At 35.7% G+C, this 19,984-nt stretch overlaps 1 protein-coding gene across 5 annotated transcripts in view; it reads right to left on the bottom strand.

Moving 5' to 3' along the window:
- SMARCA1 (SWI/SNF related, matrix associated, actin dependent regulator of chromatin, subfamily a, member 1) overlaps window positions 1–19,984 on the bottom strand; it is a 76,192-nt gene that overhangs the window by 3,865 nt on the left and 52,343 nt on the right. For all 5 annotated transcript variants that reach the window (XM_039250799.1, XM_039250801.1, XM_039250797.1 and 2 more), the window contains 4 exons: window positions 18,547–18,669; window positions 15,830–15,962; window positions 11,575–11,693; window positions 11,254–11,466 (listed from right to left, as the gene is read on the bottom strand). In XM_039250799.1, coding sequence (XP_039106730.1) covers window positions 11,254–11,466; window positions 11,575–11,693; window positions 15,830–15,962; window positions 18,547–18,669 — 588 coding nt within the window. The remainder of the gene's footprint in view (window positions 1–11,253; window positions 11,467–11,574; window positions 11,694–15,829; window positions 15,963–18,546; window positions 18,670–19,984) is intronic.

Here is a 19,984-nt window from a genome sequence, read left to right as displayed (position 1 = left end):
ACCCATTTGTGATATTCTGTTATGGAATCCCAAACAGACTAATACACTACACTCATATACTATGGTCACAGCGCCTGGCTGGCTCAGTCAGTGGAGCACATGACTCTTGATCTTGGGGTTGTGGGTTTGAGCCCCATGCTGGGTGTAGAGATTACTTAAAAATAAAATCCTCAAAATAATAATACACTACATCTTCCTAGAAGGCAATTTAGGAATATCAATGAAGCATCTTAAAAATTCTCTACCTTTTGAACAATTCCACTCCTAGAAATTTAATGTAAGGAAATAAGAAATGTCTGCAAAAATTTACAAAAGAATGTTTGGAGAAGTATTATTTTTAGAAGGGAAATACTGAGAACGAAATTTGTGATCATTTAAAAATGGAATACACAGACACATCTTACTATATACATATATACAGAAAAATAACAGATTACCAACTACAGCATTAACAGCAGCAACTAACTCTAAAAGCAGGACCAGCTAATGTTTATTCTCATGTTTATACTAGTCTGTATTTTCCAAATTTTAGCTGCAATGAACGTTCAGCTCTTGGGCAATCCATATCATTTTTAAGAAATTGCAAATGGGGCGCCTGGGTGGCTTAGTCGGTTAAGCGTCTGACTTTCGCTTAGGTCATGATCTCGCGGTTCGTGGGTTCAAGCCCCGCGTCGGGCTCTGTGCTGACTGCCAGCTCAGAGCCTGGAGCCTGTTTCAGTCTGTGACTCCCTCTCTCTCTGACCCTCCCCTGTTCACACTGTCTCTCTCTCTCTCCTAGAAATAAATAAAACATTAAAAAAAAATTAAAAAAAAAGAAATTGCAAATGGTTTCTTAATACAGTTTTAGCTTTCCAAATAAAAGCCAGAAAAATTATATACAACATAGGAAATGATACATACAGAAATATTATCAACTATCCAAACATTTTCTACTCTCTAAAAATTCAAGCCCAAAAGGAGGCAGATAATCAAAGGCTGTGTAATCAGAAAAACAAATCCTCATTATTGTTTTTAAAATATTACTATTTTAAAATATATGTATATTACTATTTATTAAAAATAACCTTACAGAACACTGGTACATTCAAGTTTCTTCTGCGTCCTCAATTATACAGAGCTAAATAATTTAGGAAAAATAGCACCCTTACTTACCAAAACAATACTGGTATATTTAATATGCAGGCCAAATATTCTCCATTGCTTCATTCAATAACACACATACAAATTAAACAGCATGTTATTCAATTTATCTATTATAAAAAGGGCTAAATTGACCCTGATGAGATTTGATTGTTGGTTTCTAGGGAGACTAGATAGAGTCTTTATGTGAAGCTGATTCTTGAATCACTGAGCTATACCCTCTGGCTGTTATTATTCTCAATAAGTAATAGCTACCAGTGACTGCAGGTATCTTTAGATACATGTCCATGGTTCAGATGGGTGATTCAGGGTAACTAATACTTTTGAGAGTATCTCATATGCAGGGAAGGAGAACATCTCCAAATGATTATAAATAGACTGTATAATAAGTTCTCACCTTTATTCCTTTTAACCTGTCACTAACTACTCCAGACACAGAAAAATACCCTCTCTAGAGAACAGCACCAAGGAATGGGAGAGTTTAGATGTTACTTTCCTAGCTTAGGTAATGTCACTTTCTCTACAGACATCAACCCCATTTCCTATTCACATGCTTAAACACTGCCTAACCAAACAGATGGCATCATAAACAGAACACTAGCTAAATCCGGAAATTATAAGGCAAAAGGCCAGATTACCAATAAAACAGTGGTTCACTTTTTGAATAACCAAGGGACTATGAAAAATTTCATGACATCAAAAGCACCTTCATCTTATATAATTTCTCTTTTCCCATTCATATTCTCTTAAATTCTTGCACCTCTTTATATTCCTATTTTCCCAGGGTTACAGGGAGTGTTTTATGTGGTTTCATATGGTTTCCACAAACTCTGCAGTCTAATTATCTCTTTCACCATTTCCCAATGCAGGATTAGGAATGAAGTTGGAGGGAGAAAAACAGCACACAAGAGGAAGAGAGAGGATGTGAAAATAATAAAAAACAGAAAAGAATAAGAAAATGACAAATGGAAAACTGGTCTGCAGTGTGAATAGTGGTGGCAAAAGGAAAAAAAAGTATTTTGTGTTCATACATGTGTGGGAGGTGCTATAGTTTTAAAAAGTTAAACCAATTTCTTCAGAGTAGGACTTCTGAGAGCTTTTAGTACCCTAATGTAGACTGGAAGTGTCAAGGGCAAGATTCAGTATCAGCATTTCCTAAATCTATTTGAAAAAGAAACTTTGTTCTGCATATCGCAGGTCTGCATAATCCTAGAACAATGTTTGGTAGAAACCAAGGTGGGAGATGCTGTGTAGGTTAAGATAGATAAGGCAAAGTCTGGATCAAAGTATAAAGAACCTAGACACTACCAGTGGTGAACTAGGGAATTTTACTTAATTTAGCTGACAAAAATATTTCATTAATGGATTTTTACACAGCAGTGATATATTCAAAGGTGCATTCTGTACTGGGAAATCTTCCCTTGATACAAGTTCTCAGTACTGTGAGTTCATAAAATTACAGACTCTCAAGATTACAAAACTTTTAAGATCATTTCAAGTTGATGCTGAATTCTTTCTACTAGGTCCTTGGTTAGTTAGTTGTCTGACCTGTCTAAATTCTTCCAATGATGGAACTACCAATAGACTACCTCCCATGGTTTTCTATTCCACCTTCGGACAAGTTAAAAATGTTCCATAATGCAATGCTACCTTTTATTTCCAAAAACTGGTTCTAGGTCTGATTTTTATACTCACAAAGAACAAGATGATTCTCTCTTCTGTGAGACAATCCTTCAAATATTACAAGCAGTTCCCATGCTTCCTTCACATTCACCAAAAGACCTCCCAAACACCTCTCTTTTGAGCCTTCTTTTTTTACTCATCCTTCATTTAACACTTTTCTTAAAGGACTGTATAGCACTTATATCTATCAATGGTTATATCATTTCTCCCTTTCCACCTTTCTTACACATTCTTTTAACCAGAGTTTAGCACATCTTCTCTATGAAGAGCCACAGTAAATATTTTCTGCTTTGCAGACCACACAGTCTGTCATAACTACTCAGACCTACCATTGTAGCATGAGAGCAGCTGTAGACAATACATAAATGAATGAGTGTGTCTGTGTTCCAATAAAACCTTACTTACAGATACTAAAATCTGAATTTTGTATAATTTTCACATGTCACAAAATAGCTTTTTAATTTTCTTCCAACCATTTGAAAATGTAAAAATAATTCTTGGCTTGTAGGCCAATACAAAAACAGGTTGGTGAGGGGCAGGCTGTAGTCTGCCAACCCCTGTTTTATTTTTTTAAATTTTTTATTTATTTCTAGGAGAGAGACAGAGAGAGAGAGACAGCGTGAGCAGGGGAGGGTCAGAGAGAGAGGGAGTCACAGACTGAAACAGGCTCCAGGCTCTGAGCTGGCAGTCAGCACAGAGCCCGACGCGGGGCTCGAACCCACGAACCGCGAGATCATGACCTAAGCGAAAGTCGGACGCTTAACCAACTAAGCCACCCAGGCGCCCCATGCCAACCCCTATTTTAAACTACAGTCTTTAGATTTACTTTAAACAAACTGTGGTGCCTTCGTTTTCCATACTTTCTTAATGGTTTGAGATTCTATTCAATGCAAAGTCACCCACATTTCAACTTTTGAATGCTAGGATATGTATCTCTACTTTTATTTAATAAATGATGAAATGTTTGCAATGAGCAGTGCTGCCTTTTACTGTGTGGTGAATATCAATCATGCCAGGCACCAAGTTCAAATATCCTTTGCCCCAATACTCAGCTTCAAAGCATCAATTCAAAAGGCACAGAAAGCATCAGTAGACTTGAAGTGACTTATTGAAAGAGATTAAAGAGGCTCCATGTTACATTTCTTACGTACTAAAATCCTAGACGCTAAGCCTACCTAGTCTGAATGACAGAAGGTCTGCGCTTGTTATTGTTCAAAGTCAAAAGCAGGTGAATGAATAAAGGCAAAAAAAAAAATAAAATTGCACTTCACATTTGAGCCTCTAAATTTGTAGATAGTTCTATAAAGTCAGAATTTTCCTCTACAATTCTTAGTAAGTACAACAAAATGGGTACTTTTCTCCTTTGCTCATTTATTAACTCCCTATACTTTACTTCCAGAATCAGTGCCTTTAACAATAAATCCCCCAGTATATTCTACAGGTTCTTTGTCACTTTTGAACCTTTATCATAAAAATACTGCAATGGCATTCTATATTAGAATCTCAGGGCCCAAGCATACTGGCAGTTAAATGGGAGTTAAAATTCTAATAAATATATCGCATATGTCTCAAACAAGTATCAAAGGTTATGATACTTTTACTTCACTGCTGCCCACTTAAAAATTATTTATAAAATGTTATTGTTACCTCCTCACAAGATAACACAGAATTATAAATAAGTAAGATGGACTCCTGTTAGTGCATTTACTGTATTTCAGATTGTTAGAACGGTTCAGTCTTAAACACTATATTTGCTAATAAAACACATTTTAATAACAGTGTTTTCAAACTTATAAAAAAACAAAAGCTTCAGGGATGACAGTCAGAGTCTATCATTAGAAAAAGGTAGATGAAAAGAAAGGAACTTAAAGTCTTTCTTTACTTTTTATCAAAATCTGATCCAACTATAGGAGACTGAGATAGAAGCCAACTAAAGTACAAATGTTCTATGCTCATTTATTCACTGAATACCTACTTTGTGCAAGGCGCTATGCTTGTCCCTTTAAATATAACCAATTGCACTTGAGGGTTAAGAGAGCAGAAGTATAAAAAAAAAAAAAGGACTCTGGGAGCAGAGCAGATGATTCGCCAAGGGAAGGGGGAAAATAGGAGGAACAGAGAAAAGACCGATAGAAATTTGGGGATTATCAGCCTATATGGTAATTGAGGCAGACATTTGCCCACTTCCACAGAACAGTATTTCTAAAATGTAAATCTGATCACTGCCACTGCCCTATTAAAATCTTTCAATGATTCTTCCCATTTCCTATAGACATGACGAAGACTTCTGTACAGCAGACAAGGCCCTTCATAATTGGCTGCCAGCTATCTCCTCTTCTCCCAGTACCTCCCTACTCACAACCCTACCATACTAACTTCCTTGCAATTTCTTCATATGCTGTTTCTACAACCCAGAATATAGTCCCATAGCTATTTTCCTAGTTCTTCTAGACTTGGATCCAAGAAGGACTTCTTCTGTGAAGCCATTCCTTTAACCTAACCCCCAAGGCAAAATTGAGCATTACCTCTTCTGTACATGCCTCTGTATAGACCCTCTTTGAAACGTAAAGCTGAAAAAGGACATTTTAGTCTTTTAAATGCATGAGGAGGAGCGCCTGGGTGGCTTAGTCGGTTAAGCGTCCGACTTTCGCTTAGGTCATGATCTCGCGGTTTGTGGGTTCGAGCCCCGCGTCGGGCTCTGTGCTGACTTCCAGCTCAGAGCCTGGAGCCTGTTTCAGTCTGTGACTCCCTCTCTCTCTGACCCTCCCCTGCTCACGCTGTCTCTCTCTCTCCTAGATATAAATAAAACATTAAAAAAAATAAATAAATGCATGAGGAAATACATTCCTATGAGCATAAATATATTTTTTAAATAATTTAATAATTCTATAGTCAAGAAGAATCCATCAATATATTGTACAGTTCACCAATTTTACCAATAGTGTATTAATTCATATTTTCATATTTCATTGTAATGCTCTAAAATATCAATATTAGTTATTATCACACAATTAAGTGCTAATATATAAAACTAAAATACATGAGTAGCATTCTGTAAGAAATTTCCTGGACTATGCTACATAAGCAACAAATAAAAGTGTTACTGCAACTATAGAATTAAGTGGGAAATTTTTGAATTTGACTTTAACTTTTCTAAAGTATCTACAAAGAAAATCCTCTAACTGGACAGATAATTTATAAAATATCCTGTGCTGAACTAGTAACCTAATTAACATTTACTATCACTGATAAACCTATAAAAGGGGAAGCAAGTTAATAAAAAGCTATAGCAATATTTTCTAGAATGTATTTTTTCTCCTGCAATTCTAATGAGAGATGTCACTGTCAATTTTTAGTAAGAAACACTTCCATTAATAAAGTTATGATTTGAAAACAAACAGTAATAACATGAAATTTTTATTACACTGTATGCAACAGTGTGGGATTCTTTTTCTCAGATGCTATCAGAAAAATTCATTTAACTACCTAAGGTATGGTAATTGTAAACAACTCATTATTAATACTTTGATTCAGCCCCAAGGTACATGGCCACAGGCAATGCACAGACAGCTTCCTGAGGTGGCTGTGACAGGAAAGAAAACAGCTCCCCAGAGGCTAAAAGGTAAGAATGTTTTTTGACTCTAATAAGAGTCAAAGCAACTCTGCAAAGGATGCAATAAATGCTTGTATCAAGAAATGTTCTTTAGCTCAGAGAGTTAAAGTCTGCCTTTTCTCCTTTAAGACCTTAAAGGATCTAAGCAGGTCTGAGGAATTACTTATTGAACTTTGGGTATTTTCCACATGTCCTTTCCAGTAAACTGATTAACATGGGAGATCTTTTGGACCTCTCAGGTTCTTATCCCATCTCCCAGTAACGTTAGTCTGTCACTAAATGAATGGAGATAATACCCTGAAACTCATTCCCTAAAAGGAATGGCAAAAAATTAATGAGCTAATGTTAGTAAACAGATTGGCAAGCATTATATAAAAGGTACTATATAAACACTGAGTATTATCATTTCCTCTTATAATCACTTGGTAGAGGTCCTTTTAACTTTGATAGTCTGTGAACGTCCTACTACTAAGACCCCATTATAAGGTATTTTTCTTCAAAGGAAATGGTAGGGCAATTCACATACTCTGGGCTTAAAAAACAAAATTGATCATATCCTTCCTACTTGTTTATGTAGTTCAATAGAGACTGATTACTTAAAGACCACACAAGTTCTCAGAGAAAGAAATCACTATCTTTTTAGCACATAGAAATAGAACTAAAACTCATTTTCTCTTTTGTATAGCCAGCATTTTTAAATAAAGAAAAGTCTCAAAGAAATCTTCATACTTTAGCTGAAGGCTTTAAAAGTGAAGCATATTTAGAAGTGGAGGCTCATGCCTTTAAGCACTTTAAAACTGTTAGTTAAGTCAGAAGCCATGAATTCAGTACTTTGAGATGTCTGAATAAAATAGAACTACCAAGGTTTCCACTGTTTTCCTAAGTATTTCACACTATTTTTACTGGCATCTCTGAGAAAGAAGAGTCACTTTCAAGCAAAGCTATGTTTTTAAAGACAGCTTCTTTAGTAAGCTAAGTTTAAAATTTAATCATTAATAAGACTTTAATTTGAATACAGTGACACTCACATAATGAATCAAACTACATCCTCTGTGTTTCTAAGATAGGATTTTTCAACGAAACGAATTAATATTGGAAATCACAACTGTCTCTTTCAAAGGGGAAATTTCTCTTCCGAGATTGTACATGAGATTCACTATATATGAACAATTATTTAAAATAATGGGGGGGGGTGCAAATAGATCATCTACAATTATTAATACTCCATTCCTATAATTCCTAAATAATTTATACTGTCATGAAATATTCCAAAAACACATGTAGAAATATATGCACGTTCTAAAATATATTACCTATACTCTAAATCCAGAAATATAAGTAAAAATTTCCCAGGAGGGAAATAAAAAACAATATGATAGAAAAATTAACAAATAAAAAACTCTGGGTTAAAATTTTTAAATGTGAAATAAACTATTATATATTCTTAAAGACTCTTTAGAAATCATAAATTCCACCTTCCAGAATGACAAAGGTTTCTTCGTTATTAACAAATAAAATAAAGGTTTCACCTCATATTCACCTAATTAGTTAATATCTGCTCTTTGGAAAATATACATAAAATATACATAGGAGATTTAAATCTCTTGGTAAAGAAAAAAATAAATGCTTTGTAGAAAGAAGATGGAGGAAAATCAGAATCTTTACAAGGGAGTTCAGAGACATCTAGTGGTTGTTAACAATATGCTGGGGTATTAGAAAATGAAATAAGGCTATGTAGTTCTATAACCATGTTCATGTATTTCAAATAATATAAGGTTTTTCTTGCACTTTTGAATCTGTTTCATCCTCTGCTTTCGTTTAATGATTCTAGAGACTGAAAACAGCATTTAACTCTCGACCTTTTAAAAAATTGGTAACATATTACTGAAATAATATTCAAAATTCAGCAAATGTTCTATCACATGAAAGGGCATTTATGATCTAAAACATGATTCATTGACAAATGCAGGTAGACATTTGTCTTTTACAAGCTGTGGGTGCTGCTCTACATTAGGATCATTATATGCATAAAACTCCAAATGGCTAAAATTTTTAAACTCATGGCTTTTGAAAGGAGTTCTCTGCTAAACATGGTCACAGACACACTGAGCTAGAAGACACCTTAAAAGGCCAACTCGCTCACTGCTAAAGCCTTTAGACAGTCAAAACAGAATCTCTTTCAAAGCTAACAGAAAAGCTATTCTATACTGTTCTTCAATAATCTATTTCAATGATCCAAAGAACCGTGTCAAACAACTCTTCCCTATATCAAACTTCAGGCTTTCATGCTACAGATTAATTATTATCTTTTTTATTCTTTTTTAAAAATTAAATTCTTCCTACTAATTCTTATTAACATACATACCTCTTCATATTCTTTTGTGTAAGTGCAGCACTTTAAATTTATACCTATTGAATGTCATTTTGTAAGACTAAACCTATCCATCATTGCAGTTTCTCTAGTTCCTTTTGAATCCTGGCTTGATCCAAAGTATTTGCTAGCTCTCCTGCATTATGTATTCTATAAACTTGATAGGCATATTCCAATAGTCCAAGAACACTCTAAATTTATGTTAGAGTTTTAAGAAATATTTTATTTTATCTTCCAGAATTAGTGTCTTCAATATAGCTACTCAGATTTTTCTTTTTTTTATTCAGCTTGAACTGAAAATATAAAATGAATCAGAGGCAGTTGGGTGGCTCGGTCAGTTAAGTTTCTCACTTGATTTTGGCTAAGGTCATGATCTCATGTTTCGTGGGTTGGAGCCCCATGTTGGGCTCTGCACTGGTGGTGCAGAGCCTGCTCGGAATTCTGTCTTCCCCTCTCTCTCTACCCCTTCCTAGTTTGCACTCTCTCTCTCTCAATCTCAAAATAAAGAAATAACCTTTAAAAAATAAATAAATAAATAAGGGGCACCTGGGTGGCTCAGACAGTTAAGCATCTGACTCTTAGCTCAGGTCATGATCTCATGGTTTGTGGGTTCTAGCACCACATCAGGCTCTGCGCAGTCAGCGCAGGATTCTGCCTGGGATTCTGTCTCTCTCTCTTTCTGCCCCTCCCTGCTGGCTCTCTGTCTTTCTAAAAATAAATAAATAAATAAACATGCATACATACCTGCATACATAAAATGAATCAAAACATTAAGCATTGCTTCGCACCCTTATTTCCCCTTTTGGCTAAGAAAACATTAATGAAAGATAGCAACTACTTAAAAATGACCAATATTGAATGGTTAGTTTCTGGTGCTTTTAATTTTTAGGTTATATAAATCTATTTTTGTCTTCATTACCTCAGCTGACAGAAATCTGACAATGCTAACATTAAAAATGTGTTGCATTTTAAAAACCATTCAATATCAATTGAACACTGTTAAGCAGCACTAAAATTTAACAGGCACACAATTTACATTAGGAAGTAAATTAAATTGCATGAAGCTAAAATATCTTTTCTACTTAATTATTCTCTGTCTCATAATATTCTTTTAAAGACTCAACTTAGGCAACAATTCCTTCTCATTTAAAATAAATCCTCGGGTGCCTGAGTGGCTTAGTCGGTTAAGCGTCCGACTTTGGCTCAGGGTGTGATCTCGTGGTTCCTGAGTTCGAGCCTCACTTTAGGCTCTGTGCTGACAGCTTAGAGCCTGGAGCTTGTTTCAGATTCTGTATCTCCCTCTCTCTCTGCCCCTCCCCAGCTCGTGCTCTGTCTCTGTCTCAAAAATAAATAAACGTTAAAAGAAATGAAAATAAATCCTTAAGTTGCTCACACAGTGTCAAGTATCACCTGTCTAATTACCAAAAGGGAAGAACCTTTAAAGTGGACAGCTCTGGTGGTCACCATATTAACCAAGTGATCAAACTTAGCATCACCAAGAGGGGGATAACCTATGTCACTGTTCCTCCTGATGTGATGCAGTAAGTACACATCACTTATGTCAAATTCTTGCCAAAAATGACTAACCTAAATCTAAATCTAGAAATAAGTGAGATAAATGTGGGACATTTTATGGGGTGCCTGGGTGGCTCAGTCAGTTAAGTGTCCAACTTCTGCTCAGGCCATGATCTCACAGTTTGTGGATCTGAGCCCTGCATCAGGCTCTGTGCTGACGGCTCAGACCCTGGAGCCTGCTTCACATTCTGTGTCTCCCCCTCTCTCTGCCCCTCCCCTGCTCACACTCTCTCTCAAAAAATAAATATTAGAAAAATTTTTAAACAAAAATGTGGGGCATTCTACAAAACAATAAGTTCAGGTACCTTAAAAAGCCATTTGGCATGAAAAACAAAGAGTTGTAGATTGATAAAGACAAAATATATGTTAGCCTTGCCTAGATCATCAATTAAAAAAAAACAGCTATGAGAGACCCTTTGGGAACAACTGGAAAATTTTGTACATGGGACTGTATACCAGATAACATTACTGAATCACTGTTAACATTTTCAGGTAGGATAAAGGTATTGTGGTTATGTAAGGAAAGGTCTTTATTTTTAGGAGATAAATGCTTAAGTATTTAGAGGTTAACACTCATGATGTCTGCAAGTTACTTTCAAATGGCTCAGAAATATAAATACATATATTTATGAATATCAGATAGATACATATTTCTGAATATAGGTATGTTCCTGTATTTCTGAATATAAAATATAGGTTCTATGTGTACATATAGATTCTATGTATGTATGTACAAATATATATATGGGTAGGGAAGAAAAGCTAATGTGGCTAAATGTTAACAATTAGAGAATCTAAATGAAGAATACATGATATCTGAAATTTTTCAAGATAAAAAGTTTAAGGAAATAACTAAAAAAAGAATACATACCATGGCAGTTCTAGACTTGATAAACCAGTCAAATCTAAACTGAGGAGCATTCCGTACACACTGTCTTAATTCTTCATACACGTTTTCTCTATCGAAGCCCATTTTGTGTAACATACAAATCAAAAATCTATCTTCTTCCTCAGTATAGTTCTTTCCTTTGCTGGTTCCATACTGAATACGTAATTGATGAAATGGAGCCTTATATCTTGCAATCTATAAATTTTAAAAAATAGTGATTTTAACTAAATGTGCAATAAGTCAAAGCTAATCACTGTATCAATTAAAACAATCTAATAATAATTAAATTATGAAATAAAGTACTTTGGCATCCAGGGCTTTCTTGATACTGATCCTTCGTTGAATTCTTGCTTCTCCACGTTCAATTTGAGCCATAATTTTCTCAATGTCCTGTAATTCATTGCAACGTTCCCAAAATACAGCTGAAAAACACAATTAAATTAACAGGGCATGATGCAGTAAACTTACACTGCTTAAAACTCAAGTTTCAGATTCATCTATATATGTATACATGTTCAATTATTAAATATCCCTAACTTTTTATTTAAAAGTAAGACCTCAGGGTGCCTGGGTGGCTCAGTCGGTTAAGCATCCATCTTTGGCTCAGGTCATGATCTCACAGTTCGTGAGTATAAGCCCTGCATCGGGCTCTAGCTGACACCTCAGAGCCTGGATCTGCTTTGGAATCTTTATCGCCCTCTCTCTGCCCCTTCCCTGCTCACGCTGTCTGCCTCTCTCTCTCAAAATTAAATATTTAAAAAAATTAGAAGACCTCAACAAGAAGGTTTCAGATTAGTGAATTTCTTTTCATGAAACATTATAGAATTTTAAATTATCAATCTCAAATGACTAGAATTTTAAAAGATATTACAGACACTAATTTAAGCTATGCTTTAATTCAAACATGATATAGAAGGGACCAAACACATGAAGTGAAACAGGAGAAAGGGTGGCCATATAAACTTAGAGAACACAGCTTCCTAGCAAGCAAAAACAAAAATGGAACCCATTATCAACGGGTCACTGAAACTTCTTACGAAGCAGCAATTTCTTACCGAAATTTTTTTAAGTTTATTTACTTATTTTGAGAGAGAGTGTGTGTGCAAGTGAGCAGGGGAGGGGCAGAGAGAGAGGGAGAGAGACTCCCAAGCAGGCTCCAGGCTCTGAGCTGTCAGCACAGAGCCCAATGTGGGGCTTGATCTCATGAACCGTGAGATCATGACCTGAGCTGAAATCAAGAGTCGAACGCTTGAGAGCCACATGAGTGCTCCTCTCACCCAAACTCTTCACTTTTGGAACCACTCACTAAGGAGATTCCAAGATGGTGGAACAGCATGGAAGTCTTTTTTCTGTCTCACATACATGAAATACAGCCAGATCAACACTAAACCATCCTGTACACCTAGAAAACTTATTTGAGGATTAACACAACAATCTGCACAACCTGGACCACAGAACTCAGCAGGTATGTGGCGCAGAGAGGTGAACTGGGGGAGAAAGGATCTGCGAAGGGCAGGGAACTGTTTTTGCTTGCAGGGAGAGAATGGAACCACTCACTAAACTTACAATATTTCCTACAACCTGTATTTTGTTTTCTAAACTTACTTGAAATAGTCTTTTCTCTTTAAAAAAAAAAACAAAAAAACCCACAAAGTCACCCAAATTTCATATATGATCTAAATAACCTGGCTGCATTAGGTCACATCTTATGACTTCATTGGAAGGTCTTTTTTTTTTTTTTAAGCTTATTTGTTTATGTAATTGAGAGAGAGAGACAGAGACAGAGAGAGAGAGACAGAGAGAGAGAATCCCAACCAGGCCATGCATTGTCAGTGCAGAGCCTGATGCAGGGTTAGATCCCGTGACTGTGTGATCATGACCTGAGTTGAAATCAAGAGTCAGGTGCTCAACTGACTGAGCCACCCAAATGCCCTAGTGAAAGGCCTTTTAATGGCATACTCTACATTCTCAAATTTTTCATTTTTAGAGCCTATCACAAAAGGAATGTTAATGCTCTCTGATTTTTACTGTTGGGGGGGTGGCTTCAAAAAAAAACATTTATTTCTCAGTTATGAAGGCTGGGAAGTCCCAAGATCAAGGTGCTAGAAGATTCCAAGTCCAGTGAGAGCCTACACCCTGGTTCATAGATGATGGTCTTCCCAATGTGTCCTCACATGCTGGAAAGGGCAAGGGAGCTCTCTGGGGTCTCTTTTATAAGGGCACTAATCCCATTTGTGAGAGCTTCACCCTTATGACCTGATCACCTCCCAACCCTACCTGCTAATGCCATCACACTGGTGGTTAGGATCTCAACATCTAAATTTGAGGGGGAAACAAATATTCAGCCCATAGCACACAATTGGTACATTAGTGGGCCATTTTCCTCTTTGCGCTGGACATTAACCACCCATCTCAGCATCACATGAGGAACTGTCACTCTCTGGTTTTTATAAGCACCTTTGTTCATTTATGTATTCTCTTATTCATTCAACATACAAATGCCTGCTTATGTAGAAGATACTGACAAACAGCCAACTGTATACACTTCCTTTATTGCAACCAACTACATAAAGCCATTCCAATCTCCCCACCCTATAATATGGCCCCAAATTAACTGTACTGAGCTAGTCATGCCATCAGGCCTGGTGTCAAATGTGAGAGAACATCTGATATGCTATCTTTTTGAATCACCTCTTTTCTTCCAATTTCATACACATTAAAGATATTTTGAGGAAAATTCTACTTCAGAAAATCTCTCTGCACAAAATCTCTTATGCTCTTTTCATTCTATTCTTACTGTTAGAATTCCTCACCTATTTTTACTCTTTCTAAGCCCCCAAATGCCGTAAACTTAGGTGATAAAGCTTACAAGTAATAGTAACGCTATACTGGAATCAAGGAAAAGGAAGTTCATAAATTTAGTATTATATGAAGTAAAAACCCAATATAATTAGCTTCTAAATTCCTTTCTAATCACCAGAAACCCTTTCAGATTTCCAAAGAAAAAATGCCTTTTCTCTTATTAATCCTGGATTTCTTCAAGCACTAACAGGTACAGATAAATTAAAACCTATTCCTAGCTTGTGTTAATTTTTGGTATATTTATTCGTATTGTGATGTCTTCTCCCAGCTATTTTTCATGGCAAAAACACAGAATTTCAATTGTTAAAGCTACGTAGGCTTTGAGGGGTTAGCATAGAAGCCTAAGCCTACTTTGTAATATTGTTTCTATAAGGAAACAAATGTTCTAGATTCTAAATAGCTAACTCAGGCTAAATTTGAAAGTTCAACCTATTTGTAAGTAAGAAAATTCCTATTCTACACATAGAAAACTTGCTAGAGATAATTACCTATTTTGCTAAGATTTCTTTCGGAAGCCTAAGGTTGCATGTGCTACGACATGGGAATTCATATTAACTGTATATGCTTCAAGACCAAAGACACAGCTGAGTAAGAAAGGGAGGGGATTCCAGAACCAAACAAAAGATTTATTGTAGGGGAGCGTCTGGGTGGCTCAGTAGGTTTAGAGTCAAACTTCGGCTCAGGCTATGATCTCATAGTTCATGGGTTTGAGCCCCATGTCGGGCTCCGCACTGACAGCTGAGAGCCTAGAGCCTGCTTTGGATTCTTTATCTCCCTCTCTTTCTGACCCTATCCCGCGCTCACTCACTCGCGTGCACTCCCTCTCTATTCCTCCCTCTCAAAAATGAATAAACACTGAAAATGTTTTTAATTAGTTAAATTTAAAAATTAAAATTAAATTTAAAAAATATTTATTCTTGAGGGTGTTATGCTGAGCGAAATAAGTCAGGCAGAGAAGGACAAATATCATATGTTTGCACGTATAGGAGGATTAGGAGGAACTTAACGGAGGACCGTGGGGGAGAAGAAGGGGGGAAATAGTGGGGGAGAGGGAGGGAGGCAAACCATGAGAGACTCTTGAATGCTGACAAAAACTGAGAACTGATGGATGCAGGGGGGTGGGGGGATGGGCATGGAGGAGGGCACTTGTGGGGATGAGCACTGGGTGTTATATGGAAACCAACTTGACAATAAACTATTTGTAAAAAAAAAAAAATTTATTCTAGCAGTCTTTTTTAAAACGATTCCAGCTTGCCTCAAGTTAATGGGAACCACCATGACCTTTCTGGAGCTGATTGGAACCTTGAGGGTGTTTGAGGACCTAAATTCCTTGAGAGGAATTTTCTACTTCAAGGATATCCTAGAAAGACACAAATTCAATCTTCTGAACCTCAAGTCTCAGATCTGAATTGCCCAGAAGAGGATCAAATTCCAGACATGGGTAGGTGGGAAACTAATTTTGTCAATGCTACCCTTGTTTCATTAGGGCTTTACTTGGCTCTATAAGCTAATTGCTAAGAACAATAGCAGCCCACTTAGGTAAATCTTCTTATCTAATCGTAGAAATACAATTATATTTTGTACTGTTAACTATCTTCATAATAGTTTAAAAGATCCCTAAACAATGATACAATTAAAAGACACTAAAGAAATGAATAAGGTTACAATGAAGCACTGTTTAAAGTTATACACAAACCTGAATACTCCATGACCTCTTCAGGTGATTTGCCCTCCACTTCTCGAGCTATATTATCAATGTCATCTCTTCCATACTTCTCATTAGCTTTAATAAACTGGTTAAAATCTCGCTTAGTCCAGTTTGTGAATCCCTGTGAACAAAAAATTAAACATCATCAATAGAAGTTAAATTAGCAAATCCATTTATCTATTTATTATTCTATTTATGTTTTACAATGATACATTAAAAACAGTTTGAAAGGCTTAAAATATTCCTCTTTATAAAATCCCAGGGGTTTTTTTGGAATCAGAAGTTGAGTATTATAAAAATAACCGCTTTTCGGGGCGCCTGGGTGGCTTAGTCGGTTAAGCGTCCGACTTTCGCTTAGGTCATGATCTCGCGGTTCGTGGGTTCGAGCCCCGCGTCGGGCTCTGTGCTGACTGCCAGCTCAGAGCCTGGAGCCTGTTTCAGTCTGTGACTCCCTCTCTCTCTGACCCCCCCCCCCCGCTCACGCTGTCTCTCTCTCTCCTAGAAATTAAAAAAAAAAATTAAAAAAATAAAATAAAATAACTGCTTTTATAGATATACTTCTAAGTACTAAAAATGGATTTATAGTTCCAAAAAAGTTGTGTAGTTTTTAATTCTATATTTTACAGATGCCTACAAAAAATACAAATGCATTGATATAAAGATGCTAATAGAAAAACAAAGTCTTATCAAGCGCATCAACAGTTTTTTTCACATCTGTTCCCATGTAAATTAAGAAAGGAATACGGTTGCATTAAATCCAAAAAAACATAGAGGGAAAAATAAGAATGCAGAAAATATTTTGTACTCTTTATAGCATTCCAAGTTACAGGTGACCTTTGGGGATTTTTTTGATAAATACATTGTAGCACTGTAAATGTATCTTCTCTTCCTTATGATCTCCTTAATAACATTTTCTCTTGTCTAGCTTACTGTATTGTAAGAATACTGTATTTAGTACATGTAACATAAAAAGTATATGTTAATCAGGTATTTATGTTAGCAGTAAGGCTCCCAGCAAACAGTAGGCTATTTATTAGTAGGTAAGCTTTGGGGGAGTCAAAAGATACAGCAAATTTTCCAGCTACATGGGCAGTCAGCACCCCTAATCCCACATTGTTCAAGGGTCAACTACACTGTGAATAAATAATTTCTATTCAAAATTGTATTCATAAATAGAATCTGTATAAACAGAATATTACTGGTCCCACTCGATTTCTTTATTAACAGATAGAACAGTATAACCAATGTTTTAAATCTCTGGTATCATTAGCATGTCTCTGAAGTCATAAAACCAAGAATTTGTTTTCTACTCCTTATGTCCCAATCCATAAAAATGTGATATCCCTGGCAGTTCAAAACTCTATCCCTAGCTTTTAGTTGATGAAGATTTCAGGTGACCCCACATTTTGTTTCTTTGCCATGATTTTTTTTTAAGATTAATTATTTAAGGCACCAGAGAAAGATGTCTAAAAATGAATTCAACTACTAGGAGAAACCAAAAAAAAATTGACTTTACTTCTAATTACAAACTAAAGCAATTTCTCTGTTGATACTGTATACTCACAATATACTATATATTCACCATATACTACAAACCAAGTAACATTCTAAGACTAGAACTTTATTTTTGTGTTCAGGAAATAAATTGTGAAAATACAACATGAATATTTAAATATTTTATTTTATTCTGTGGTAAGCCCTAATACTCAGCCAAAGCAATTACATTTTCAAACTAAACTTTATGACTTCCAGGCATTTGGCTCCAAAACTTATGAATATACTGTGTAAAAATTCATTCAGTAAAATTACACATCATAATAAAGATCTATATGATAAATAAGATAAAAATATAAAAACTATCTTTCAATAATTAATGTGGCCAACTTTTCTAGTACTGTGCTTTGCATATTTTTCAAAAGAATTTCTTGAATAAATAAATCTTGCTAGCAACTTTCTATACTAAGGTGGTATCACACAGTATGTTTGTTTATTATCTTACAAGGGTCTTTTACACTGTAACTTTTTTTTATCTTCTACAGATTATTTGTGTATTATTTCTATACTCATAAAGCTCTTTAAAGCAACAATGGCCAGAAAGCATTAATATTTTGTTCAAATGAAAATGTTCCCTATTTAATAACTATTAGCTTTTAATTATACAATAATCACATTACAGATTCAGAAATCTCTCATTGTTTTATTAACGTTCTTTCCAAGAAAGGATAAAAAGCACTTTGATAATTACAAAATTATTCTACTAATAAAAGATTAGTAGAGTATAATTTCAGAGGACAATTCACAAACAATAATATAAATTTAAACTTTCAAGAATATGCTCATAATTACTAACAAGCTTCATATGTGGATTAACTGATTTTATTATAATTGATAAAATATGTCTTCCTAGTAATAACTGATGCTTATATGTTGCATTTATGTATTCTCTAGCATTTCCAAATGCATGTATTCTACAAACAGGACAAAAAATAGGAATATCTGATCTAAATATATGTTTACAAAATAGCCCTGAGTGTTGTTGATGTGTTTAATCAGCCCATATAATAAGAGGTAATCAGCCCATATAATAAGAGGTAATCAGCCCATATAATAAGAGATAATCAGCCCATATAATAAGAGGTAAATGTGATCTGTTTTCTTTTTCTACTGGTTAATTAGAAGCACTTCAGCCACTTGAAATATTTTACTTGTGTGAGAAGTTTTTCTTTTTCTTCAGTCTCTTCTGGTGTAAGAGATTCAGCTCCATCAATCTTTTTTTGCTCCTCTCTTTGAGCCACAGCTGGATTTGGGATATCAGGATTCCTTGGGACCTATATATCAAGAGATAAATTTTAAGTAAACTGTTGAGAAAAATTAATTAAGGGTATGTATGCACATATCAATCTTAGAGTTATTTCAATAGTAAACAATATAAAGCTATACCAGAATGATACAAGATCCTCTCCAGATTCTTATTATAATGCTATTACCAAAATAAAAACCATTCTTAAACGTGCCACATGGTATTTTAGAGTTAAGCCCACAGCTAATTGCCACATTATATTCTAGATTTAATTATAACTGTGGAACAAAATACATCCTTGTAATAGTGTAATACACGGTGGTAACAATAATACCTTTATGCCAACACTAACATTATACAATAAAATTTCAAGCCCAGAAGAAACGAAAAGTTTGGCAGTACAAAAAACAACCCCATACACCTGGCAATATAAACCAGGGCAGAGAAGTGCAATGCACTCAATGCTCTGACCACTTCAAAATGCAAAAAGAAAGGAGTGATTTTACTGCCTGCCAAGGTATGGAAAGGGAGAGCAACTTCACATAAAATGCCAAGACTGGAAGAAGCGAGAGGATAATGAAGAGCCCCCCAAAAATAGAGAATCCATGTAAGAGGGAAAGGGTGGCAGAGTATGTGAACAACTGTGATGAAATCTGCAGTCAAGAGAAAAAGATACAGTAGTAGTGACCACTTCTAGTACCAGAAATTCTAGTGTTTAGGATACAGAGCTACAGATACACTGACAGCTAAGAAGAGAGCTCAAGTCCAAAAGAGTAGGGACAGAAGCTCAGCTCTCCAAGGAAGCAAGCAATGAGCCAGTCACCTATATCTCAAAACTGTAGCGCCTCTATGTCCAGTGTGTCACAGTAAACACAGACAACCAGTACAGCTTAGCAGTACGGAGCAGCATTCACTTTATGGAGTGACAAACTAAGTCACTCAGCTCAAAGACTCACACCATTTCTATGTGCATCTGCAGTAACAATGTAGCACACTGACATAAGAGGGCAAGTACCTCATATGTATAGTACGTTTTATAGCAGTCCATTAAATATGAAAAGAAAAGGGTTGGGGCACCTGCATGGCTCAGTCAGTTGAATGTTCAGCTTTGGCTCGGGTCATGGTATTTTGGTTCTGGAGTTTGAGCCCCACATCGGGCTCTCTGCTATCAGCACAGAGCCCATTTCAGACTCTCTACCTCCTTCTCTCTCTGTCCCTACCCCACTCGTGCTCGCTCTCTCAAAAATAAATACAAAAAGAACATTTAAAAGTTAAGAAAAAAAGAAAAGGGTTGACACTAAGCCTTCCACTGTTTGATATGCACACCTATCATAAACAACTCA

The sequence above is a fragment of the Hyaena hyaena genome, unplaced genomic scaffold (assembly GCF_003009895.1).
Source record: "Hyaena hyaena isolate Hyena2069 unplaced genomic scaffold, ASM300989v1 scaffold_383, whole genome shotgun sequence".
Lineage (NCBI taxonomy): Eukaryota > Metazoa > Chordata > Mammalia > Carnivora > Hyaenidae > Hyaena > Hyaena hyaena.
The sequence above is the reverse complement of the archived record's forward strand: the minus strand, read 5'-3'. Positions and strand labels throughout refer to the sequence as shown.